The 26,500-nt window shown below is 40.2% G+C and overlaps 1 protein-coding gene across 2 annotated transcripts in view; it reads right to left on the reverse strand.

Moving 5' to 3' along the window:
- The window catches only part of OPRM1 (opioid receptor mu 1), a 212,696-nt gene that overhangs the window by 119,885 nt on the left and 66,311 nt on the right, over positions 1-26,500 (reverse strand). The window contains exon 4 of one of the 2 annotated variants that reach the window (XM_004368814.2): positions 25,899-26,397. The exons of the other annotated variant lie outside the window; for it this stretch is intronic. Within the exon in view, the coding sequence (XP_004368871.1) occupies positions 26,359-26,397 (39 nt within the window). The 3' untranslated portion in view covers positions 25,899-26,358. Of the gene's footprint in view, positions 1-25,898; positions 26,398-26,500 lie in introns of those variants that run through there. 2 annotated transcript variants of the gene reach the window in all.

A 26,500-nucleotide genomic window follows, 5' to 3' on the forward strand; every position in this document is an offset into this window, starting at 1 on the left:
CATACGATGCGATTGAAAATACCATGGCTTGGGTCAGGCGCACCTTAGTCTTCAAGGTGACAGCTTTGCTTTTGAATACTTTAAAGAGGTCTTTTGCAGCACATTTGCCCAATGCAATGCATTCTTTTGATTTCTTGACTGCTGCTTCCATGAGTGTTGATTGTGGATCCAAGTAAAATGAAATCCTTGACAACTTCAATCTTGTCTCCATTTATCGTGATGTTGCTTATTGGTCCAGTTGTGAGGATTTTTGTTTTCTTTATGTTGAGGTACTGAAGGCTGTGGTCTTTGATCTTCATCAGTAAGTGCTTCAAGTCCTCTTCACTTTCAGCAAGCAAGGTTGTGTCATCTGCATAATGCAGGTTGTTAATGAGTCTTCCTCCAGTCCTGATGCCCTGTTCTTCTTCATATAGTCCAACTTCTCAAATTAATCTCAGTGTACAGATTGAATAGGTATGGTGAAAGGATACAACCCTGACGCACACTTTTCCTGACTTTAAACCACGCAGGATCCCCTTGTTCTGTCTGAACAACAGCATCTTGATCTATGTACAGGTTCCTCATGAGCACAATTAAGTGTTCTGGAATTCCCATTCTTACAATGTTATTCATAGTTTGTTATGATCCACCTGTCGAATGCCTTTGCATCGTCAATAAAACACGGGTAAACATCTTTCTGGTATTCTCTGCTTTTAGCCAGGACCCATCTGACATCAGCAATGATATCCCTGGTTCCATGTCCTCTTCTGAATCCTTCCTAAATTGCTGGTAATTCCCAGTTGATATACTGCTGCAGCCGCTTTTGAAACATCTTCAGCAAAATTTTACTTGTGTGTGACATTAATGATATTGTTTGATAATTTCCACTTTCGGTTGGATCACCTTTCTGAGGAAGAGGCATAAATATGGATCTCTTCCAGTCGGTTGGCCAGGTAGCTGTCTTCCAAATTTCTTGGCATAGACGAGTGAGCACTTCCAGTGCTGCACCTGTTTGTTGAAACATCAGTTGGTATACTGTCAGTTCCTGGAGTTTTATTTTTTTCCAATGCCTTCAGTGCCGCTTGGACTTTTTCCTTCAGTACGATTGGTTCCTGATCATATGCCACCTCTTGAAATGGTTGAATGTTGACCAATTCTTTTTGGTATAATGACTCTGTGTATTCCTTCCAACTTCTTTTGATGCTTCCTGCATCGTTTAATCCTTCAGTATTGCAACTCGAGGCTTGAATTTTTTCTTCAGTTCTTTCAGCTTGAGAAATGCCGAGTGTGTTTTTTCCTTTGGTTTTCTATCTCCAGCTCTTTGCACATGTCATTATAATATTTTACTTTGTGTTCTCAAGCTGCCCCTTGAAATCTTCTGTTCAGTTCTTTTACTTCATCATTTCTTTCTTTTACTTTAGCTAGTCGACATTCAAGAGCAAGCTTCAGAGTCTCCTCTGACATCCATTTTGGTGTTTTCTTTCTTTCCTGTCTTTTTAATGACCTCTTGCTTTCTTCATGTATGATGTCCTTGAAGTCATTCCACAACTCGTCTGATCTTCAGTCATTAGTGTTCACGCATCAAATCTATTCTTGAGATGGTCTCTAAATTCAGGTGGAATATACAAAAGGTTGTACTCTGCATATGAGCAACTGATGGTCTGTTCCACAGTTGGCCCCTGGCCTTGTTCTGACTGATGATATTGAGCTTTTCCATCGTCTCTTTCCACAGATGTAGTCGATTTGATTCCTGTGTATTCCATCTGGCGAGGTCCATGTGTATAGTCACCATTTATGTTGGTGAAAAAAGGCATTTGCAAGGAAGAAGTCGTTGGTGTTGCAAAATTCTATCATGCGATCTCTGGCATCATTTCTATCACCAAGGCTATATTTTCCAACTACCGATCCTTCTTCTTTGTTTCTAACTTTTGCATTCCAATCACCAGTAATTATCAATGCATCCTGATTGCATGTTCGATCAACTTCAGGCTGCAGAAACTTGTAAAAATCTTCAATTTCTTCTTCTTTGGCCTTAGTGGTTGGTGCATAAATTTGAATAACAGTCGCATTAACTGGTCTTCCTTGTAGGTGTATGGATATTATCCTATCACTGACAGCTTTGTACTTCAGGACAGATCTTTTTGATGATGAATGCAACACCATTCCTCTTCTAGTTGTCATTTGAGGCATAGTAGACCATATGATTGTCCGATTCAAAATGGCCAACACCAGTCCATTTCAGCTCATTAATGCCTAGGATACTGATGTTTATCTGTTTCATTTCATTTTTGACAATTTCAAATTTTCCTAGATTCGTACTTTGTACATTCCACATTCTGATTATTAATGGATGTTTGCAGCTGTTTCTTCTCATTTTGAGTTGTGCCACATCAGCAAATGAAGGTCCTGAAAGCTTAACTCCATCCACATCATTAAGGCTGACTCTATTTTGAGGAGGCAGCTCTTTCCCGGTCATCTTTTGAGTGCCTTCCAACCTGGGGGGGCTCATCTTCTGGCACTATATCAGACAATGTTCTGCTGTTATTCATAAGGTTTTCACTGGCTGATTCTTTTCCGAAGTAGACTGCTGGGTCCTTCTTCCTAGTCTGTCTTAGTCTGGAAGCTCAGCTGAAACCTGTCCACCATGGGTGACCCTGCTAGTACCTGAATACCTGTGGCATAGCTTCCAGCATCACAGCAACAGGCAAGCCCCCACAATATGACAAACTGACAGACACGTGGGGGTTGGAAGATTAATCTTTCTTGGAAGATTAACTCCATCCAATTAAGAAATGTGGATCAAGGGCTGCTGCCCACCAACAGCAACTTGCTCCACTTCTGTGGCAAAGTAATACGGCTAGGCATTTCTTCCTCCTGGTATTAGAGGCCTGAGGAATGCCTCTAACACCATCCCCACATCTTCAGTAACTCTGAAGATTCATTCAAATTATTGCATGTAACAAGGGTTTGCTTCTTTTTACTGCTCTATTGATCTGGCTGGGGGTCCTCTACTCTGGGCAGAAAATGTTCAAGGAGTTCCAAACAATACCTCAATTGGTACTGACTTGTGGGAAAGAACTGGTTCACAACTGGGGTTGAGATGAGGTTCCACCTATTTGATGGCTTGGAGAAACATCAGATGAATATGGACTAGATAGACAGAGGGATGTCAGGGCCAGTGGGACTGTGAGGCTAGAAGTCTGGCAGGAAGACTTGGAAGGGACAGATTCCAGGTCCAGAGTGAGAGAGGGTTGGACTACCATTGTATCTTCTCCCCTGTTCAAGTGCCTGAGCATCCTGGAAGGGAGAAATCTTTGGTGCTACAGGTGTCATAGATCTGCATGGGAATCGCTTGTGTAAAATTGGTCATGAGAAGCACAAGGGAAACAGCACAGGAGCTCATAGACTGGGACCTTAGAGGTGCTGCAGGTCTAGGGAACAAAACCTCAGACAATGGGGCTGCCAGGAATTACACCATCTCCCCCTTGCAGTCGGGCTAACTTGGGAGGAAGTTAATGGAAAGGACTGGACTTCCTGAAATTATGGACCTGGGGGATAGAGCAATGAGATGTAGGGGTAGGGCTGCTCATGAGAATGTTTACACTGACCAGCTTATAAAGACTGGGACAAGCTGGTGACTTACGTCAATGCACTAATTATAATGTTACGATTAACACACATTGCTCCCCTACTGTATGTAAGACAGTGGACATTAAATATATTATCTCTTTTATGTGAGGTAGGTTTTATCCTTTTGATAAATGAGGAAACTATAGCTCAGTGGTGAAATGCTTTGCCCAAATCCTTACATTCAGTAAATGTGGGAGGTAGATTTGATTCCAGTTTGGCTTGGACTCCATTGCTGAGGCTCTGACCAAGCTATTAGTCCAGTGAGTACCCAAGAGCTGGGACCACACATAGGCCCTTTGTTCATTTCTGCTTCTACAGTGTCTATTACTGGCATATAATTGGTACTTTGTAAATACATGTTGCTGTGATGCTGGAATCTATGGCACAGGTAGTCCAAATACCAGCAAAATCACCCACGGTAAAGAGGTTTCAGCAAATTTTTCAGACTAAGACAGACTAGGAAGAAAGGCCTGGCTATCTACTTCTAAAAATTAGCTGATGAAAACCTTTTGGCTCACAACAGAATATTGTCCAACTAGCTTGCTTTGGAATATCAGTAGGAAGACTCAATCATTAGAGGAGGACATGATTCTTGGTGAAGTAGAGGGCCAGCGAGGGTGAGGTAGACCCTCAATGAGATGCACTGGTACAGTAGACATAATGATGGACTTGGACATGCTGGTAATCATGAGGATAAAGCAGGACCAGGCAATGTTTTGTTCTGTTGTATATAGGTCACCATGACTTGATGGCAGATCGCCGTATCTCTCTCTCTCTAGCTCTCTATTGTCTAATGATTGAATTGATTTGACCACATCAAATCACCAGCTGAGTGGTTAGGGTGTGGCAAAGGGAAAGAAATCTGAAGGAAGTTTGCAGAAAGGATCTCCCTCTCCTGGAAGGTAGCAGGGTGTGTGCAGAGGTGGCTTCCTGTGATTCGACCTAGAAATCTATGTTCCATAGTCTTCTCTTGGAGTATCTAGGGCTGTGTAAGATTCTCGGGCATCCACCTGTACACAGCTACACATAAATGAATGGTTGAACTTTCTATTATTTTAAGGTTCATGATGAAGCAAATCACAGGCCTGGGAAGAGTCTCAGCTTGAAAGTTAAAAAGTTCTTAAAACTGTACTTCCTCTGGGGAGGGTAAAAGCTGTGGTTCTTTTGTTGTGACAATGACAGACTGTCAGCCTCAGTTTGGTTTGCCTGACTCCTGTTCATGGACTAAATGCTGGTAATTGCTAATTGCTTTGAGAAAAAAACTGACTCAGAGCCCAAGAGTGACTTGCATATTAATGCTCAGAGCCCTCTGTGCGGTTCTCTGTGCGGATACTGGTGTGGGTATCCGGCACCTGCTGTCCTCAGCAGTGAGAGCTTTCCAGTGGTGATGCTTCCTCATCCTCCTGCAGCTAGGGTAGAGTCGAGTGGGATTTCATCACAGGGAAATCTCAACTGTGGACAATAGGATTGATACTCCTTGTTTCTGGCCATTTTGGTCTGCAGATCATGTCTTTCCTTTCATTTACAGCAAAGAAGCTGAAAAGCATTTGATTAAACTTCTAGCCAGCTAGACCGTAGGGGCTGATTCGGGTGGCTCCCCACTCTTGCCAGGGGTTTTAAGTGTCTTTCACTATGATTGCGTCTCTGAAAACAGGACTGCACATTCATGGTCGTGTTAGAGCAGCTGTAGCCATGATGCCTTCCCTTCCTTAAGGACAATTGTAGACTCAAGAGAGCATCTCTTTTAGATGGGCCGATGAGTCGAGAGAGGATATGAATGTGGTGTGAGTGCAGGCAGCCTTCATAGGCCACTCAAAGGCTCACTGCTATTGATTGCTCTGGCCTTTGGGTACTGCAGGGGTTCAGCTCTTCAAGTACGTTTTGGTTTGTAATTTGCTTCAGGTGGAGAGAAATTTTAAAAGGTAAGGAATTGTAAGGAGGGAACTCAATGAGTTTGAGATGCACCATAAAGAGGAACCATTTTTAGGTCCACAAAAGGAGGAATGTAACTCTGCTCCTGACTTTTTCAGTGTCTACACGTAGGGAAAGACCAATTGCTAGAAAAGAACATCATGGTTGGCAAAGTAGAGGGTCAATGAAAACAAGGGAAAAACCCTCCGTAAGATGGATTGACACAATTGCCACAACAATAGACTCAAACATACCAATGATCGTGAAGATGGCTCAGGACTAGGCAGCGTTTTGTTCTGTTGTTCTGTTGTAAGGTAGTCATGAGTCAGAGCCAACTCAATGGCAATTAACAATAATAACAGTACACATCTGACCCTCTCCCCATCTTTTATGCTGGATTCTTGTACCTGCTGCACAAATCAGGAATCATTAATTCCAGGAGGTCCACCCCGACTGTCTTACCTCTCTCAAGACATGGGCAAGGGCATCGGTGATGGTTAAGGTTGTGTGTCAACTTGGCTGGGCCATGATTCTCAGTGGTTTGGAAGTTAGGATATAGTTTGACATCTAGGTAGTGTGATCACCTCCATAATGAGGTATGATATAATGTAATCACCTCCATAATGAAATCTGTTATGAGCAGCCAATCAGTTGAAAGGGAATTTCCTTGGGGATGTGGTCTGTATCCAATATAGGTGGACTTTTGGGCAAAGCTCACTGGCTTTTGCAGCTAACTCCTGCTCATCTGACCTCTGGTTCTTGAGACTTGAGTTAGCAGCTTACCTGCCAATCTTGGGATTCATCAGCCTCCACAGCCTGTGAACCAGAGGCCTGCTGTCTGACTTGTTGATATTGGGTTCACCAGCCCCTGCAGCTACGTGAGTCAGGAGATATCTCCAGCCTGATCCATGGGACTTGAGACTTTCCAGCCTCTACAACTGAGGGAGCCATTTCCTTGATATAAATCTCTCTCTCTATATATATTTATACACTTTCCTGGTTTTGCTTCTCTAGAGAACCCAGCCTAAGACAGCATTTATTTCTTTTGTGGCTCTCCTAGCCATACACCAGAGGTTCTCAGCCCAGAAGGCACAAGAAACACATGGGGAACTTTTAACTACTGTTGCTCAGGCCCCACCTGCAGGCACTTAACTGATATCATGCATCTGGAGTGGGGCCTAGGCACTGGCATTTTAGAGCAGTCAGGTGATTCTAACTGGCAAAGAGCTGGGTTGAGAATTACCTCTATCTGCAGGTACCTTAAAATATTCACTTGATTAAAAACCACATAACTATAATTTTTTACTGAGAGCTTTCTCTATATTATCTAACTTAATTCTCATATCAATTGTATTATTAGTGATTTTGCAGTGGCAGAAACAGGCTCGGAGTGGGTAATGCTAGTAAGTAGAAGACGTGAGGGGTTAAACCTGGCTAGCGTGACTCTAAAACTCAGGATGTCAATGACTGCATTATTATAGATGCTGGTTTAATTTTATTTCTTTTCTGTTGTGCTCTGAGCTTCTTGAAGGAGAAGACTAAGTCTTTTTATCTGTTTCCAGTGCTGAACAGCATACCTGATGGTGGTTGGAACCAAGTGAATGCTGAATGGTGTTCACAAATGCCAGGGCCCCTTTGGCAGAGAGATGGGTCTCAGCACTGAGCACTGGGTCTTCCAAAATCCCCCCTTCTCCTGTGTCTGGCTCATGTGAACCTTCTTCCCACAATGCCCTTCATTTTCCTAGTCACTGATCTCAATTCCATGCTCACTTCCTTTAGCTTACCTACGTCCTTTTCCAGGCTAAAATGGTTTTTCTTTCTCAGTACTCTCATAGCATAGCACATATAATATGTATTACATTATTTGACTTATGACTGAATCTGTTCCTTTCTATTGTTTAATGTGTGAAGACAAAACACTCCCATTTTGATCTGTAAGATAATTGGAGTAAGATTGCAAACATTACCAGAATATTCTATTTTGAATTTCCAATAGCACTGAATTTGTCTCTGGGTATAGAGCACTTGTTAAATTAATTTGTGTTTAATTTATTCTGTTCAAATTATAGGAAAAAAATATTGCTAACATTGGAAAATACAATTATCAGCACAATGAACCTAGTATGTAAAATTTACCTCTTTATTTAACTATACGATAATTTGTTAATCTTGCACAAGTCATGTCACAGAAAGCAGGTATATTCAGAGGTAGCAGTTTTTAAACAGTAAATACACTTCTATCTTATCCTTTCTCTTTGTCAATGTATATAGCTATCATCTCTTTTTTTTACCATAAGCCCACCCCTAGCTTTATTTCTCCAGTCATGGACTTATTTCATTGGCATATCACCTTTAAAAGAAGTAGTATAATGTGGAGGTTAAGAGCAGAGTTTTGATACACCTTACTAGCTGAGTTACTATGAATAATGTAATCTCTCAGTCATTGTCTCCTCATCTGTAAAACTGGATACTAATAGTAACCAAAAACCAAGCCAGTTGCTACTGAGTAGATTCTGACTCATGGTGACCCCACGTGTGCCAGAGTAGAACTGTGCCACATAGGGTTTTCAATGACTGATTTTCCAGAAGTAGGTCGCCAGGCCTTTCTTTGGAGGCACCTCAAACCTCCAACTTAGCAGCTGAGCATGTCAACCATTTGCACCGCTCAGGGACTCCATACTAATATTCCCTGCCTTAAAAGGTGAGGTGAAGATTAAATTACATAATACTTATAAAGCGCTTAGTGGAATGGCTACCAAGAGTTTGGACTTGATGAGTGTTCACAATATTACTATTATCATCTTCATTCTCAATAAAGAGTTATAAGGTGAGTGACTTTCAAAGACGCTTTATATGCCCAACTAGTAGCACAGACTTTTCTGGCAGGTAGTGCAGGGAGCTACCCACTACCCTGATGTCTTACTCTTTGCCCTCCCGTTGCAAATAGACAGGCTGGAATCCCATCAGACCTCAGCTCCATCTACATCACCTGTGTGCTTGATGGACAGCTGCTGCTGGCTTTCTATTTCCTGCTCCCTGTACTTGAAGTTTTGTTTTTGTGTGTGTGATGGTTAAGGTTGTATGTCAACTTGGCTAGACCATTATTCTCCGTGTTTTAGCAGTTTTATCGTGTTGTGATCACCCCCATGATGAAATCTGCCAAGTGGTACTGGCGGAGGCGGGGCCTGTGGCAGCTCACGGCCCTCTCAGTTTCGTCTCTCTGACTTTTGCCGGTTATCTTCTGCCTGTTCGCCTTGCCAAGGTTTTTGGCTTGTTCCAGACTCAGCAGCTGCCTCTTGTCTCACCTCTGGTTCGTGGGACTTGAGCTACCAGCGTACCTGTTGATCTCGGAATTCGTTGAACTTCTCAGCCTGTAAGCAAGAGTCTGGTTCCCTGACCCACCAACCTTGGGTACACCAGCCCCTGCAGCTACGTGAACCAGGAGAAACCTTGCGGTCTTGTCTACTGATCTTGGAATTCACCGACCTTCACAGCCTGTGAGAGGGAGTCCCTCTCTGACCTGCCGACCTTGGGTTCACCAGCTTCTGTGGCTACGTGAACTGGGAGAGGCCTCTACACTGATCAGTGGACTTGGGACGTTTTAGCCTCTACAATTACGTGAGCTATTTCCTTGATATAAATCTCTCTCTATATATATTTGTATGCTTTACTGGTTTTGCTTCTCTAGAGATCCTAGCCTGAGACAGTGTGCATTTCAGAATATGGCTAGAGCAGTCTATGGGGATGCTGGGGGGAAGAGGACTCAGGGACAGGTCTGAGAACATGAGGTATAAGTGGGAAATGAGGTCTCCTAGCCCTCCCAGATAGAAATATAAAGTGGGCATGAGAGATACAGATGAGCTCAGTCTGTAGAACCACTTAGCTATATCTGCCATCTCTTTCTAGATTATTCAGCTGAGAGTTGTTGCTGCTGTTTTACTAGAAGGGTGAAGGGTAACCTGGTATCATAAATTGCCATAAGGGTTTCTCTCATTTCTCCTTCTCTTCTTCTACCTTGGGCAGAATATTCTTCATATTAAATAGTTAGCCTCACATACAGCACTGGTAGGGAGCCCTGGTGGCACAATGAATAGGAGGCCCTAGTAGCACAGAGAAGTCAAGTTGGGCACTGTGGATAATCCCAGACTTTCCATATGCTGGCCATGGAGCATATCACTGTGGAGAAGGTAGATTTAAAAAGGAACTAAGGTTTCTTCCGGAACTGGACAGAGATTAGCCTATCAATATTATTCAGGTTGGGTTGTTGTTGTTAGCTACAGTCAAGTTGGCCTCCGATTCATAGCGACCCCGTGCATGAGGGAATGAAACTCCGCCCAGTTCTGTGCCGTCCCCATGATTGGTTGCAGCTCAGACCATTGTGGTCCATAGGGTTTTCATTGGCTGATTTTAGAAAGTAGATCACTAGGCCTTTATTCCTAGTTCATCTTAGTCTGGAAGCTCCCCTGAAACCTGTTCAGCACCATAGCAACATGCAAGCCTCTACTGACAGATGGGTGATGGCTGCACGTGAAGCTCATTGGCTGGGATTTGAACACATTTTCCTGCATGGAAGGTGGGAATTCTATCACTGAACCACCAGTGCTGGTTCAGAATGGATAGACAGACTGAATAAGGGAAGAGATCTATTCTCATATACTTGTAGGTATTCTGACCTATTCTGCTTTTGCAAAAGACGTCTCCAATCAATTCCATGATACACACAGCAAAAAACAAAACAAAACAAAGCAAAAAAAGCCAAACACCCAACCAAACAAAAAAACTTTGTCAGGATGTGGGCTAGAGAACTGACCTAGAAAAATAGTCAAAGGCTGGATTGGCTATCAGATGCCCCTATGAGTCCCATCACCCCATGGGAGATGGGTGGGAAGTAAAGAAGAACCCAGATCTTCTCTTCCCAACGTGAAATGGAATTTAAATAGGCTGTTCCTGTCACCTATTTTTGGTAAGTGGGTTAACTACTATTCCCATTTCCTCTTCTCATATAGTGTTTTTCTTTGAATCCTGTCCTAAAAATGCAGCCAGCCTGTCTCTGGGAGAGAACTCTCTGTACTTGTGCAGGGCTGCCTGATTGCTCCTGCTATCTGGGTCACAAGTTTGAGAGGAAGGAGTCTGAGTCATGGGGGAATAACTTTTAACAAGTTGCTGTTTCATGTACGTTCTGTTGTACACAGTATGGCTTCTGGGTGGGTTATGCCTCTGGCACTTGTAGTGCTGAGTATGTTCCCTGCCTCTGCCTGGGGATTGTGCGTGTGGGGTGATATGGAATGGAGGGTGGCTAATTCAGGCACAGCTCCAGGACCAGAGCCGTTAGATCTGCTCTCACCTCTAGCACGTCCCAGACAATTATGTGACTTCTCTGCAGACATACACTGGATCTGAAAGGACAGCATTGTCTTGCCTCCCAAAGCAAGCCTCGCACTGAATGTTGGTGCACCAGAAGGAGGCACTTTGCTAGCTGTGTTTAACATATAGGGAAGCCTCTCCCCCACTCCCCAACCTATGCGTGGAGCAATTTCTCTGCTTTGGGGCTGCAGAAGAGATAACCCCATTCCCCAGCACCTAGGTATTAACGTCACTCCATCTTTAGGGTAGATACCTGGGAATTTAGGTGGCTGGAGTTGGGCATGGTTGCTGTCTCCTGGGGATCTTTTAAAAATACAAATTTTTTCATCTGACTACCCTGCTTAAAGATCTCGGACAACTCCTCAAAGTCCACTGAATAAAGTATGAACTCCTTAAATGACCTTCAAGTTTCCTTAAAACCTGGCTCCAGCCAAATTTAAAGATCCTCCCATATTTCAGCATGCCACTGTCAACCAAACTCCAGGCCAGCCCCAGCATGTAACGCTTTAACCCAATCAAGATCCCCTTGGCTTTTTCTATAGAGAATAACAAGCTGATTCTAAAATTTATATGGAGATTTAAAGGGCCAAGAATAGCAAGGTCATCTTGAGGACAAAGGACAAAGTGGGAGGGCTGGTGCTACTAGAAAACTGAGACTCATTATAAAGTTGCAGTACATACAGTTTCCATAGGCCAATGGGGCAGATTACACAGAAACAGACCCACACATACAAGATTACCTGAATTGTAGCATACGTTACCACTGCTACAGAGTGGGGAAAGATAGTCTTTCCAATAAATGATGCTGGATCAGTTGAACGCCCATATGGAAATAACAGTGAACATGGGCCCCTACTTTATACTATACACAGAAATAATTTTTAGATGTGAAAGGTAAAATCTTCCAGAAAAAAACATAGGAAAATATCTTCTTCACTTCATAGTAGGCAAAGATTTCTTAAACAGAACACAAAAAGTATTATCACTGATAAATTAGACTATATTAAAATCCAGAACTTTCATTCATCCAAATATGCCTTTAAAAGATAAAAGTCAAGTGGAAAAAGATATTTGCAATACATATATCCAAAAAAGGACTTGTATCCAGAAAATATAAAGAACTCCTGCAAGTCAATAAGAAAATGACACACAAGCCTAAAAACGACACAAGGCTGAAAGCTTGTGCAGACACTGAAGGAAGGGCTTTCAGATAGCCAATACGGGTATGAAAGGATAGATGTTCAACATAATTGCCATCAAAATAGTGCAAATTTAACCCATAATATGATATCCCCGTACACCACCAAGAAGGCTAAAACTATTAAACTGACAACATTAAATGCTGGCAAGTTGTATAGCACTGGGACTCTCTCACACACTGCCGGAGGAAGTATCAACTGGTAAAGTGACTTTAGAAAACCATTTGGTATTATCTTCTACTCTGACTATATACCTACTGTATGATCTAGCAATTCCATCCTTAGGTATATACCCAAGAGAAATGCTTGTATATATTCTCCAGAAGATGTGTCCATACTAGCATTGTTTATGATAGCTAAAGGCTGGAAACAACCAAGATGGCCATCAATAATAGAGTGGATGAATAAATTGTAGTATAGTCACACAAAGTATGAAGGCTGTTGGACTTGGTTAGATAATGGAACAACATTCAAAGGTTTTGATCAGAAGAAGAATAAGGTCAAAACTGCTTCAGGAAGTTGCATCTGGTAATGATATACAGAGGAGATTTGCACATATTGAGGTCTGGACATAGGTTTTCTTTTCAAAAGGGACATGTTCATAACTCTTTTTAATGTGTAATCTGGAGTTATCTAATGTTATTTTGAGATTGTTTTTTTATCATTGATCATTTTAATGTTGACACTGCTTCTACACTGAAGACTTATAGCAACTTAAAGTATGCTTTAAATTTCACTCTATTTAACTTTTTTGTTTGTTGGAAAGAATTTCGCTGATTAACGTATCAATATTCCTAGCTGGCACAAATGGATTGCTCTTGACTGCTAACCTGAAAGTTGGTGGTTTGAACCCACCCAGTGGTACTGTGGAAGAAAATTCCTGGCGAACTGCTTCCTTTAAACGATTACAATACATTCATTTTGAAAAAGGAGACTAGAAGTTAACATAGCTACAAATGTTTTCAACAATGGACTTTAGAGCAAAGGATTTTTTTCCTCTGTATGATCTGATTAGCAATTGTAGCTTAAGGGATATATTTTGGTTCTAAAAATAGAAGTAATTCATGAAGGAAAAAGCACAATTCTTTCCTTTTCTTTGAAGTATTTTTATAGTGCCCAAATCATTTATTAGTTTAACCAAATCTGATATTCGGGCTATTTATTTACATTACAGCATTTACCTGGAGAATGTTCTTTGTAAACAGGTCTGTTATCACGTGGGAATGAGACAGACAAGGGGAAAATCTAGATTTGTATCCATATTAAGTTTTCTTTATTAGTCATATATATTATCATACATTACATGCAGGAAAACCACAATACAACCTAAAATGTTTATGTATTCTGGCACATCAAGAGTAATACAATGCAAAGGTTTATACTTTTATATACAACTATTTTAAACAGTCATATAGGAATAAAGTTAATGTAGTGATACAGTCACTGGCTGATGTACTGGTGAACATTTTGATCTGTACACCAGACCGTGGTGATTTGGCAGATGATTCTTTTGAAAGTGACAGCTGATCATCCTGTATTTGCAGAAAGTGTGAAATGACAGCTCAGGCTTTACTGCAAGTGCAGACATTTATTTTTCAACAGTGTAAAACATGTTATGAGAATAACACACTAGTTAAAAAACAACAATCAAACAGAAATGTTAAAGAGAAACTCCCAGACCACCAAAATGAAAAGCATGCTGTATCTTTTTAAGCATTCTTCTTGGTATGTTACCACAACAAACAATGTGGTCATTGGTCTCTGTGTTCCAGGCAGAGGCACAGAGGTGAACGTCAGATTCCCAGGCAAATATTTTTGATTTACTGGGGGAGGTGGGATGGGTAAAGGCAGATGTGGAGGCGGAGACCTTAAAAACACACCCATGAAGCATGTTGAGCTCACTGTTGAATCTGTAGGTTTCATATTATCTTTTGAAACACATGGTTATGTTTTCATTTACTTGGATCCAAAATCTGTAAAATGTAAACTATTCAAGCCTTTTTCTCTAATGCTTCTGATTGGCATTTCCACATGTTATTTAGACATTTGGACTCCTGTAAATGAAATCTGATAGAGAAGCTGAATCCATATGCAGAACAGCAGGACTGTGTCTTTCATCCTCAACACTTTCAAGAAACTGAGCAATCTGTTGCTCTCTCAGACTCTGCCTGGAGTGTGAATCACTAGAATGGTATCACAGGGCAGAAGGGCTGATTGTTCATGTTAACTTGCACTTCAAGCTATGGAGCAAGGCAGGAACAGCTCTGCTGCCATCTCTATTGCTGGGGAGAAAAGAACTTTGTGGGCAAGAGTCAGTTTAAAAGAATATTTGAATTAAACCAACCACAGAGAATCTCCTTTAACCAAATATGTTCTTCATAATATTTTTATTTTTCCACGGAAACATTATAAGTATCTTTTTACATAAGTGCTCTTAGCTACCTGAATTTCAAATGTAATGAAAACACACAGGACATCTTTTCTGACGAAAACTGTCTTCAGAAAGCAGAAGTATGTCATTAATATTGCAACAAATTTCATGTCAGGTGACAGGGCACCTGATGTTTAGACTCACACTTTTCCCCCGCTTTTCTATTTGCTACATTTGATAGAGAAGATTTTTTTTAATTCCTTTTTTTAAAGCTCCACTTGCAAAATGTTTTTTTTTTTTCATTTAACAAAACGAAATGACAACAACAAGCTCACTTGTTTTAAGGTTCCAGCGTTGTTAGTTAAGTAGAAGAAAAGATGAGAAAATGCATTGCCAAGAGAAAGATGACTTAGTGGAAACTGGTATTTTTCTATGTCTATATTTGACGGGAATCTATATACTGAATTATATAGAGCTATGTTCAACACTGAGATTTTTATAGTAAGAGTATTAAATTATAAATTGTAGCATTGAACTTTATGGCTTCAGGACTTATGACCATCCAAACTTCTCAGTGAAATTGGTGGTTTGGATGGAGATAACAATTATTGGAACTTCAAATTGAGATTTAAAATGAGAATGTGTAGAAGAAAGCAGTTTCTAATTTTAATTTTCATTTTAAGTTTATTTCCAAAGTATATAATGTAAACAACAAGTTTGCAAAAAAAAAAAAAAAATTGATCCTGGACTTTTAAATAAGGAGTAGAACTTCTGATAACATTAATTTTATTGTTTACTTTCTATTTTGATCATGATAAACATATAATATCCAAGGCTGTATTTTACTACTTGTGTGTATGTGTGTTGGGAGGGGGCTGGTTATTATAAAGTATGCTATATATTGCAAAGCACCTGACTGATAACAGAAAATTTAACTAAGCGGGTTTAAAAATCACAGTGGTCCTCTGGCTTTTGAGCAAATGCAGAATTATTCCCAAAAGTCTGAGAACTCATATGTTAATCAGGCCATGACTAAATAAATATGGTCCAAGAACGTGTATAGAACTATTTTCCAAATGAATGTAGATGTTCTTATGAGAAATAAAAGACACATCTGAAAGTATTATTGAAGTTTTAGTTTTTCCATTATGGATTTTCTCAAACAGTGGGCATTAAAGCTCAGACTACATTTGTCTGTGGGTGTCTTTGATATTATTTGATGTTAACATGAGAGTCTTATACCCATAGGTCAAAATGCTTATTATTATTATTTTAACATCATAGAGTCAAATTGACCTATGTATATAGATCCAACCTAACATTAATTTCTTGGTTTTTATAAGGAAATCTGTGCAGTATGCAAAAACAGAGCTAGAGGTAACACTTCTGTTTTTTAAATTAATGTCAGAAGTAACATAGTTATTGCCCGGGGCAGGGACTACCATTTACTGAATTCTCTTTTCCTTTCGCTCAGCCCTGCATGAAGCATAAGGTAGCCTGTTTTCCTCACTGTGTCTTACTGCTCCTTCTCTAGCTATTTCCAAGTGAGAAACCAGCCTGGATAGACAACTCCCAGCGTGATGACTTCAGCGCTCTTCAGGATCAATAAGAAAGCAGCAATTAAATTGATCTCCCAGTTTCCTACCGGCAGCTTCAGACTTGCTATTAAAAAAATGACACCTTAAAAGAGATACTCATATTTTTAGGTGCATACCCTTGAGTATATGGAACCTGCGTGGTGCAAGTGGTTTGCGATTAGCTGCTAACCTAAAGGTTGATGGTTCAAACCCACCCAGCAGCTCCGTGGAAGAAAGGCCTGGTGATCTGCTTCCATAAAGATTATAGCTATGAAAACCCTATGGAGTGGTTCTACTCCGTAATGTGGGGCTGCCATGAGTTAGAATCGACTTGATGGCAATGGGTTTTATCCATGGTTACGGGTCAAGCAGCACCTTAAAAGTAACCTCAAGGGACTCAGTTCTTAGATTTCTTAGATTGGACTTTTGTTGTAAGGAATATTACTTAAAATATAGGGATTATCAACCGTTGCTAGAAATTGTATTTGTAAGTACAATTTGATTTAATAATTTGTCTATGATAAGATTTAATTCATTCTTAGAGAAGGATTTCATAATAAGAGTGAAAAAGGAATCATGAAATCAGGATTAATTCACCCCCAATTTTTTTTTCCCTAGTAGATAAAACCCATTGCTGCCGAGTTGATTCCGACTCATAACGACCCTATAGGACAGAGTAGAACTGTCCCCATAGAGTTTCCAAGGGGCTTCTGGTGGATTTGAACTGCCGACCTTTTGGTTAGCAGCCGCAGCTCTTACCTACTATGCCAAGTAGATAGATGGAGTTTATTAAAACAAAACAAAAATCATTGGGCAGTTATTCAGGTAAACACAGGTATTTTTTTTCTTATTGTTATTTTCCCCAGCCCATGTAGAAGTTATATGATGGATTCACAGGCAGCAAGGAAATCCTGAGAATGGTTGCCAGATTCTACTGTTTGCAAGGCTGAGTTGATAAATTCTGAAAATAACTTGATGTTATTTAAACCTAATTTATATAGCTGCAGCGGCTTGCATGAAAAGTACCCAGCTGGGTAGGAGGCCTATTGGTTTTCTCCAGCCCCTTGAGAAATAAGCACTATGAATTTCCATAAAGCAAATGAGTTTCGAGCTAATACAGCAGTGATCAGCAGCAGCTCCCCACGGAGTCAGAGCACCGGGTGAGCTTGGGGGCAGACGGGAACAAATCGTATCACAGCCAAGACTAGTACCAGGAAGGCCTTGTTATTTTCCTGCTTTCTGAATGGACCCCTGTGGGTGCAGGAGCGGGCAGTGGGAGTCAGGTTTCCCACCTGCAGAGACACAGGGGGAGCAAGAATCCCCTGATGGGTTCCTGGTAATAGAATACTGGAGACTGGATTCTAGCGGGTCCTATAGTCTAAATGATGAAGTGACGGAAGCTGTTATTTGGTGAAGTGTGGAATAGAAATGACCCTACGCTATGACTTCAAGCCATGAGCACAGGCGTATTTCAATTTTTCACTTCATTCTGATGGGGCTGCCCACCTACACTGGTCATTACAAAAGGAAATCCATTCGGGGGGGGGGGGGAATAGAGCAAGGAGTGGTAACCAGTTGCCGTCTAGTCGACTCCAACTCGTGGCGACCCCATGTGTGTCAGAGTAGAACTGTGCTCCGTAGAGTTTTCAGTGACTGATTTTTCAGAAGTAGATTGTCAGGCCTTTCTTCTGAGGTGCCTCTGGGTGGACTCAAACCTCCAACCTTTCAGTTAGCAGCTGAGTGCCTTAACTGTTTGTGCCACCGAGGGACTCCAAAGGGGTGGTAAGACCTATTGCCATTGAGTTGATTCTGACTCATGAGGACCCCATGTGTTACAGACTAGAACTGCTCCATAGAGTTTTCTCAGCTGTGATGTTAATGGAATCCGATAGCCAGGCCTTTCTTCTGGGGTACTGTGGGTAGGTTCAACTACCAACTTTTAAGTTAGCAATTGAACATAAATTCTCCTTATTTTGAGGAGAACGTATCCACATGATGACAAATATCAAGGCAGAAGTGAAAAGTCTTGAAGAACAACAGCAAATAAACAACAACGATAACAAAAGAACCTCAAATCAAAAAACAAGCGAATAAACAAAGAACCTCAGAGAGTAGACAAATAAGGAAGAGGCGTTCTGAAACCCCCAGCTGGCTATTTTACCCGAATTCACTTTATAAATGGGAACGTTTCTCTTTTGGAAGTCTCTGATAATCAGAATCCTGAGACAATAATGTCCACTGGTTTCAAACAGTGATGTCTTGGACGAAGGCAAGAGAAAAGTCACATGTGCTACTCCTCCAGGAAAACCATTCCATTTTGTCCTGCATCTCAAGGTTATGCTGTATAAGAAAAACTTCAGGAAATCTGCATTTTCTTACTTGGAGAAAGTTAGAACCCGAATGTCACTCAAAAGCCAGTGAGATCCACAGCTCACCTCTAATTTGGAGGTTTGGGTGTTCTGGTATCATAACAGTGTGAGGTGGTGACATTGTAGCCATAACTGGACATGAAATGTAAAAAGCATCTCTGCAACCAGAAGGCCACCTCCTGAGGCTCCAGGGAAAAGAGTTCCTGGGTGGTGCAAAGGGTTAACACTCTTGGCATCTAACTGAAAGTTTGGAGGTTCAGCTCCTCCCAGAGGTGCTTTGGAAGAAAGGCCTGGTGATCTACTTCCAAAAAATAAGCCATTGAAAACCCTATGGAATACAGTTCTACTCTGACACACATGGGGTCACCAAGAGTTGGAATCAGTTCAACGGCAACAAGTTTTTTATGAGGCCTCTGAAATGTACAAATACCATGTAGCATTGGGTCACTTCTGCCCTCCTGAGATGGGCAAAATACTTGCTCTTCTCCTTTCTAGAGATTCTTCTGCCTTGTTTTCCACTTGGGTGATGAAATCATAGTCATCGGGTCACACGAAGGCAACCCCCTCTGGCTTCTCTCTGGCATTCATTGATCAAAGCAGCTGGACTGCACCTAAACCAGGGAAGCTTGCCCGTCTTGCTCAGTGTATGAGGACTATGTTCAATTTTACCCGGACTCCTGGGAAAGTACTTGTCTCCCTTATCCCTCCCTTAATGTTATATCTTCTGCTTATATCTTCCTCCGTTTGTAGCCCTTCTCTCATTTCCATTTGGTATTTCATAACTCTGTTTATTCATTGGCAATTTTCTAACATTAGCGGGTAATGCTAATTAAACAAAACACTTATGCATTTGAAGCAAAACAACAGAAAATTTCTTTTGAGAGATTTGAAAGCAAATATAATAGCCTGTTCTCAAGATTTAGGGCCTTTCAAGAATCAAATTGCAATGTGAGAAGAAGGAAGTGGTAGGCAATGTTTCAAACTACCTTTTCCTTAAAGATTTTCATTGCTAAACATTTCTACTACAGTGCATTGGCAATACCAAGATGAATTTTCCCCACGGTTTCCACAAGGGCCTCTGTGATCCCCCTTTGAAACTATAAAACAAATATACATTCTTCTTTATAGACAATGCATATGTTGCTAAGAATGTAATACTATTAGCTGAAACTTAAGCACTAAATCTTTTTCAGTTGTACAAGTTTAATTTTCATTCAGATGATTATGATCTGACAAGTAAACTAGATTTGATTCATGAAATAGTTTTGAATGACACCTAAATATACATTTGTAGATGGAGGCAACTTCGCTTACCATAAAAATTGTGAGTATTCGCCCTTATGAAAAGACATGCTAGTCTGTTGAGATACAATTAACATTACCATTCTTTAAAAACCAAAAATGAAGACACATACTCTGAAAAATATAAACACCTCTGTGCTTCCATTGAAACCCCTGGGACTGTTCCGATTAGCACTGAGCAATTTTTACACTAACATAGAATCAGTCTAGTTTTTCATTGTTTCCACAAGGACAGAAGTTTTCCTGATACACAGAGCGGTAAACTATCTAGCGTAGCTGCTTGAGCTCGACTGTGGTCTTAGGTGGGTTCTGTTTCCGATGTAATAGATTCTATAGAACCTTTGCAACTTTGAATATCTTGCTACCTGCCCTTGAAAATATCTGGACACTTTTTACAGACAATTTTTTGGATAAAAAGTTGTAATTCCAAGTACTTTTTCTGAGTGACAGAGATGTGTGATTGCAAGTAACTCTAAAAATTAGGAAGCTCTTTCTTTTCTTTAGTTCACTGCACTAATTTGACTAGATTCTTTTTTTTTTTTTTAAATAACATTTTATTGCATTTAAGGTGAAGGTTTAATCAGCTGTTTAGATTCTCATTCAACAATTTCTACACAAATTGTTCAGTAACGTTGGTTGCGTTCTTCACAATGCATGAACATTCTCATTGGTTTCCGTTCTCTTTGTTCCATTTCCATTAATCTAGTTTCCCTGCTCTCTTACATTCTCGTCTTTGTTTTAATGTAACTGTTGACAATTTGGTCTCACAAAGTGACTGTTTTAAAGGAGCAAACTACTTAGGGGTGACGTTTATTATTTTGTGAGCCAATGTGTTATTTAGCTACAGGGTGACCTCAGGGATGAATTTCAGTTCAAGATTTGAAGACTATCTCAGGGCAATAGGCAATAGACTTAGGGAGTCTTCCAGTCTCAACAAGGCCGGTTTGTTTTTAATAGGAATTTGAGTTTCTGTTCCACATTTTCCTCCCATTCTATCGGGGTCCATCTGTTGTGGCCCTGATTATTGATTTGATTCTTAACTCATTTTTTTCCAAATAAATAACCTTTGCATTGCCTCAAACCTAGTAGTATGCTTTAGCATCATCTTAATCTATTGCCACAGAGTTTTATTTTACTCTCAAGAACATGCAGTTCTTTTGATGTGAATGAATCAGAGACTCACTAAAATTTCTGGAGGTTGAGAGAGAAGGAAGAAGCTCAGTGTTTGTACCACATGAGATTATAGGTCCATTTTTTCAAGGCATGGGGTCTAGGACTTGGAGATATTAAAGCTTGAAGCATTAATGTCCAGGTGAGTTAGCTGTGGAATGCAAACCTGACCCTCTCAAGGTACAGAGGAAGCAATAGCTCTCTCAATTTCCTCTATACCTTTGTAAAGTTTAAGTGAAATAAATTTTAATTTTCAGTGCAGACTTTAATGGAGTTCTCACTTACTACAAGCTTATAGGAAGTGCAAAGTGGGTGGAAAAAGTAGACTGTTAAATTTTTTATTAAATGTGTCATGGAAAGAACCCAGCAAAATTGATCTTTCTCTGAATAGTGCTCAGGGTCTGGAGTCTTCTTTCCACATATTTTTGTAAGGAAATGTTTTCAAATACGGATATATTTAATTTTGACTATTTGTGAGCTCTTAAAATCCCCTTAAAATGCATGTGCAGCAGATCAATGTTATTTGAAAAGGACCTTGTTGTTACTGGATATACCTTCAATCCACCCTCAACCTGTACTATACAAATCCTAAAATCTCAGTGCAACAGTCCTTATGTTTGTAACCGAGGACCTAGTCTAGGGCCTAGAACACAATGGTGTTGGTTGAATTAAATTGAACTTGACCCATCTGCCTAATCTTTTAAGAAATGCCACAGCATTACATGGCAAGAGCTGCAAAATGTGCTAGACATTGTAGCATACTAAGATTTTGGCATTAGGTTTTGCTTAATTCTTGAATAGTTGTGTACATGATTCATTACACTTTTCATATTTTGATCTTAGTACAAAGCAATGACTGTGGGTTTAAATTATTTCTAATGAAATTCAACTGGCTTGTGAATGGCTGTCCCAAAGTTGGACCCTTTAATTGACTTGTTGCTGTAGGTCTTTAGGCCCTAATGACAGTGGTCTTAAAAGCAATCTGGATGCCTTATTCTGTGATTATGGATCCTGAAGCATCTCAAACGGGGACACTACAGTGGTTAGGGTTGCAGTGGCTGAGGCACTGATGAAGCTTCATGGGTGTCCCCACCCCTTCCCCCTAGCCCAAGCAGTAGGGCCATAAGAAAAGAATTATGGTGAGAATATAGGCAAGAATCTGGATGTTTCTACAGCGAAAGTAACGATTCCTAAAAAAAAATTTCTATTGATGGCTATTTCTATAAAAATGACAGTAGTGGTTCTGTCAGCAACAGTTCCATGGTTATGAACAACCTCAAGAATAGCACAGCCCTAACACGGGCATGTGTGACTGGTAGAGAAGCCCAGCCTACCATTTCTATCCAAGCTTAATTGTCAAGAAGCTAGGATTCCAACGTTCATTGGTTAGAACTCTCCGGAGTTTATAAAAACTCAGGGGATAATATTGACTTCCATAGTACTCATGATGAAAGCTGGACAAATTTCTAGCTCGCCATCTTGTCTTGGTAATTACCAATAAGCAGAATACGTCTGTATAAACTGATTGTCTCTACTACATGAGAGATGTGGAACACATCTTGTCATTTCCATGCATTTTGAATGCAATATTTAACTCAAGCATTACCAATATGTCCGGTTTTTAGCTTTCAAATACATACATGTACTTGACCTAAGGACTTTTAAATCTTCGAGGGCTTTGTGACAGATGTTCAAGAAAGGTCAGACTGATCCTTTTCAGAGGGACTTCTACCTTAGTTACATTTTCCTTATAGGCTTTGTGTCTATGGATCTGAATTTAAACTTTTGCCTGGATCCTGTGTCACGATGGGCATGCTTCCATAGATCTGGGGACAGAATTTTGTTTGCATCTTATCAAATCCAAACCAAATCCACTGCCATCGAGCCGATTCTGACTTACATTGACCCTGTAGGACAGAGTAGAACTGCCTCATAGGGTTTCCAAGGCCATAAATCTTTATGGGAGCAGACTGCCACATCTTTCTGCTGCTGAGCAGCTGGTGGGTTCGAACTACTGACCTTTGGGTTAGCAGGCAAGTGCTTAACCACTGCATTACCAGGGATCCTTGCATCTTTTAGATAATATTAAATACGGTTAGTTTGCTTTTTCGATAATGAAATTTGCAAGTGAATGGATATCACTTTTCACAACACAAGTCAGGTTATCCAAGAAATGAATGTCCTCTCACCAACTCAAAGTTGTGTTTTCGAAGAGTTTCTTTTAAAACTGCCAGCTATCTATTTCAGTGTTGAGAAGTGTTCCCAATGAACAAATTAAGAGTACTGCCTCTTTTGATGGCGCTGCTGGAATGCCATCATTACAGGAGTTTCCACTTTAAAAGCTTACTGCCTTCTCCCAAGAGCTCCATGATCCCTCCCTCTGTCTGCTTGGGAAGCTGGTTCCTGGTTACACTGGATCTCTCAGGATTTTGTCCCAGTGGTGATCAAAGGTGATTTCCACTAATTCACCAAGTTTGCCTTGTCTTTTTGACATTGATGGTTTTCATTTGTAATTTTAGCTACAAATAGTGAGCTAGGTCAAGCTCTTTATATTCATTATGTCATTTAATTCTACCACAATCAAAAAAGATTGTTACTATTATTCACATTTTTAAGAAGAGAAGACTGAAATTAAGAACGGTCAAATATGTTGTTCAAAGTCTCAAAGCTAGAAAATGTCAGAATGTGTATTTGGGCACAGATCTCTCTGACTTCAAAGCTGAAGCTTTTAACCTCTTCACTAAACCATTTTATCAACATCATAAAATTGCTAAGGTGGATCCAGGATATTCAGCAAAAGGTTTAAAACACAAGTATGACTGAATCTTTCCGTGTGGCCTCCCTGTAGAGCGTTGGAAGCTGGACCCTGGTGACTCACTCTGCCCCAGCTGAATCTCATCCTCTCTCTTCTTTCTTTTCTAGTGATTGGCAGAAAGAGGAGGAGACAGAAGGAAAATAACACTGAAGTCAGAGATTGAAAGAGAAAAGGATACTTCCTACTTGGGACACACTTCACAATTACAGTATGCAGTCCTGGGATGCCAGAACCAGGAAGCAATTCCTCCCGTAAGGGCGAAGGAGAAATAAGAAAGAAGAACAAAAGGAAAGCATTATATTTTTCTTATCTCATGAGTCAGAGTTGTTACTGCTCTACCTATCATGGAATTAGAAGGTAGTTCTAGCACATTTACATACAGAAATTGTTTAGAATGAAAAATGTTGAAAACACATGTATTTATTATTTACTTTAGAATATCTTATTTTTTAAATTAACTCCATCCTTGTGTATTCCATATAGAGTCTAGAAGAGCCTTGTTCACACACATGACATCTGTAGGAAAAGATGGATCAGGTCCCACATCCAGACAAAGCTGCTCTCAACCACAGGCCAGATAACTCATACTAAGAGCTGGTCACTAGGCAGAAAGGCTGATTGTTGAGAAACAGCCTTATGAGCTGAAAGCTCATGTTATTGAAGTCCATTAAAAGCAAGAATTTTCCATTCTGGTGGTTTATATACAAATATTTCATTCTCCCTTACTGTGTTTTATTTGAATTATCCATTTACTTCTGGAAGCTCTAGTAGGAAAAGCATTAGTATGTATATATGTACACAAACATATTTATAACATTCTAAATATTTTTAAGGCCCTGGTTTCAATTCCTTTGATCAGAAAATGTAGAAAATTAAACATAATGCACATCCGTTCTGTGACATAGTATTTGCAATTATTAGAGACAAACATGAGACTTCATCAGAAGGAAACATTAAAGCACTTATCTTGACTTTGCTTTTTATCCCTCATCCACTGGATGCTTGGGTTCAGTCCACGTAACTACAGCCAGTTGGATCTGAAACAGTAAACTCAAGTTTTTCTGATCCACAACAGCTGTCTTCCTGAAATGTTGCCTTTGCATGTCCATTGCATATTTGTGCCTTGTTATATTGAAGAAGGGATACAAATTTTATAATTGAGTCTGCTGGCAGCCTGTGGACTCAGGAATACTCTTAGAAGGAAAGCTGGCATCTTGTTATCTATTTGTGTTTTCATAGATAATTACGATGCGCTTGATGCATTTCATCAACACGGACAAAGATTCAAAGTGGAGAGCTTTTTGGCCTGGGCCATATGACTTAGCTGTCTACACGGATCAGATAAAAGGAGTGATTTCCAATCTCTACTGTATTTCATACTAAAGAAAACCAGCCAAAGAGAAGAACTGTCTTAGAGAATCTGTTTAGAAGAGTGAAGTTTAGCAAAGGGAATCTTGACATTTAGCAGAGATCAGAAAGACGAAAATACTGGCGATGACATTATACGAACACATTCTTTAGGGAAATATTTTCGGACCATTGCTACCATTTCATGTCCAAGTAACTACATAGGATTAAAAAGTAGATCACGATTTTTTCTACATGGTTGTTTGAGTCTTTGTCTTGAGATTAAGTTTATTGGATCTATATATTTTTAAAAGTTTAAACTGTTCTGGCAATCAACAAGAAAAATCTATTATTTTTCACACTGATTCAAACGGCGTACGTATTTGGAGCTGAGTTAAAAAGAAGAAAATCGTATGTAAAGGGAACATGCAGTATGCAGATACTACTGAGAAAGGAAGAGAACATTTTAATGGTTGACTTCCTGCATGGAAGAAATGATGAGTTCACTGGATGACCGTTATTTTTTGTGAATACTTAGCTGGGAGCAATGGGATTGCACAGTGAGAACTGGCAGCAAACCACTGAAGGCCTAAGAATGGAAAATCTCTCATTATGACTCTTAGGAAGTACTTGCAATGCCCAGAATTAATCTTTCTGCAGCTGACGCTTTACCGTGTTTCAGATTAATTTTTATGCTGATCTCTTCCCTTTCCTTGCAATTATGAAGATCGGTTAGAGAAGAGAGATGATAGTTATTCTAAAAAAAAAAAACAATAAAGGGAGGTGAAAATGATCTCTTAAGCAGATAATACTTTTCAGGTGAATATTCAAGGTCAAAAATAGAGTAATATATTCTCTCACAGATGACTAGAGTGATTTGGACTTTCCCCAGGGTGCTTGGATCAGAGGTAGCATTTACTTTATGTGTTACTAAGGTGGATTCAACAATGGATGGTTTTTCTTTGATGAGGTCATAAATATTTGCTTGAACACAACATATTACCTGCAGAGGGTCATCTTCTACGATGACCTCAATTCACATATCAAGTGTGTTTCAGTCCCATTGGGCGTCTTTCTTGGGATTATGTACACAGCTGTACTCATTAGTGAATGTGGTGTATTCCTTTCCTTCTGAGTGCTTGATATAATTTGGATGTCCCTCTACTGTGCAGAACTGAGTTGCCAGAGAGGAAAGAGTTGTGATGACTCAGAAGCAGGCACTTTCCTAGGGATCTAGAGCCTCCCACATGTTCTCACCACGACCTGCTTCCGCCCAGATGGTGGCTTTTAAACTCGATGAGGGTCTTAATGATACGAGACCCAGTTACGGCAATGGAGCAGTTTCCACTTCCAGATTTTCTAGCTGAAAGGAGAGAAACAGCAAAGGTAGTAAGCATTTCTGATTCCATGCAGCACACATTAACTGAGCATCTTCCCTGTGACAGAACTGTATTGAAGGCCTTCAT

Source organism: Trichechus manatus, unplaced genomic scaffold (assembly GCF_000243295.1).
Source record: "Trichechus manatus latirostris isolate Lorelei unplaced genomic scaffold, TriManLat1.0 scaffold00002, whole genome shotgun sequence".
NCBI classification, from domain to species: domain Eukaryota; kingdom Metazoa; phylum Chordata; class Mammalia; order Sirenia; family Trichechidae; genus Trichechus; species Trichechus manatus.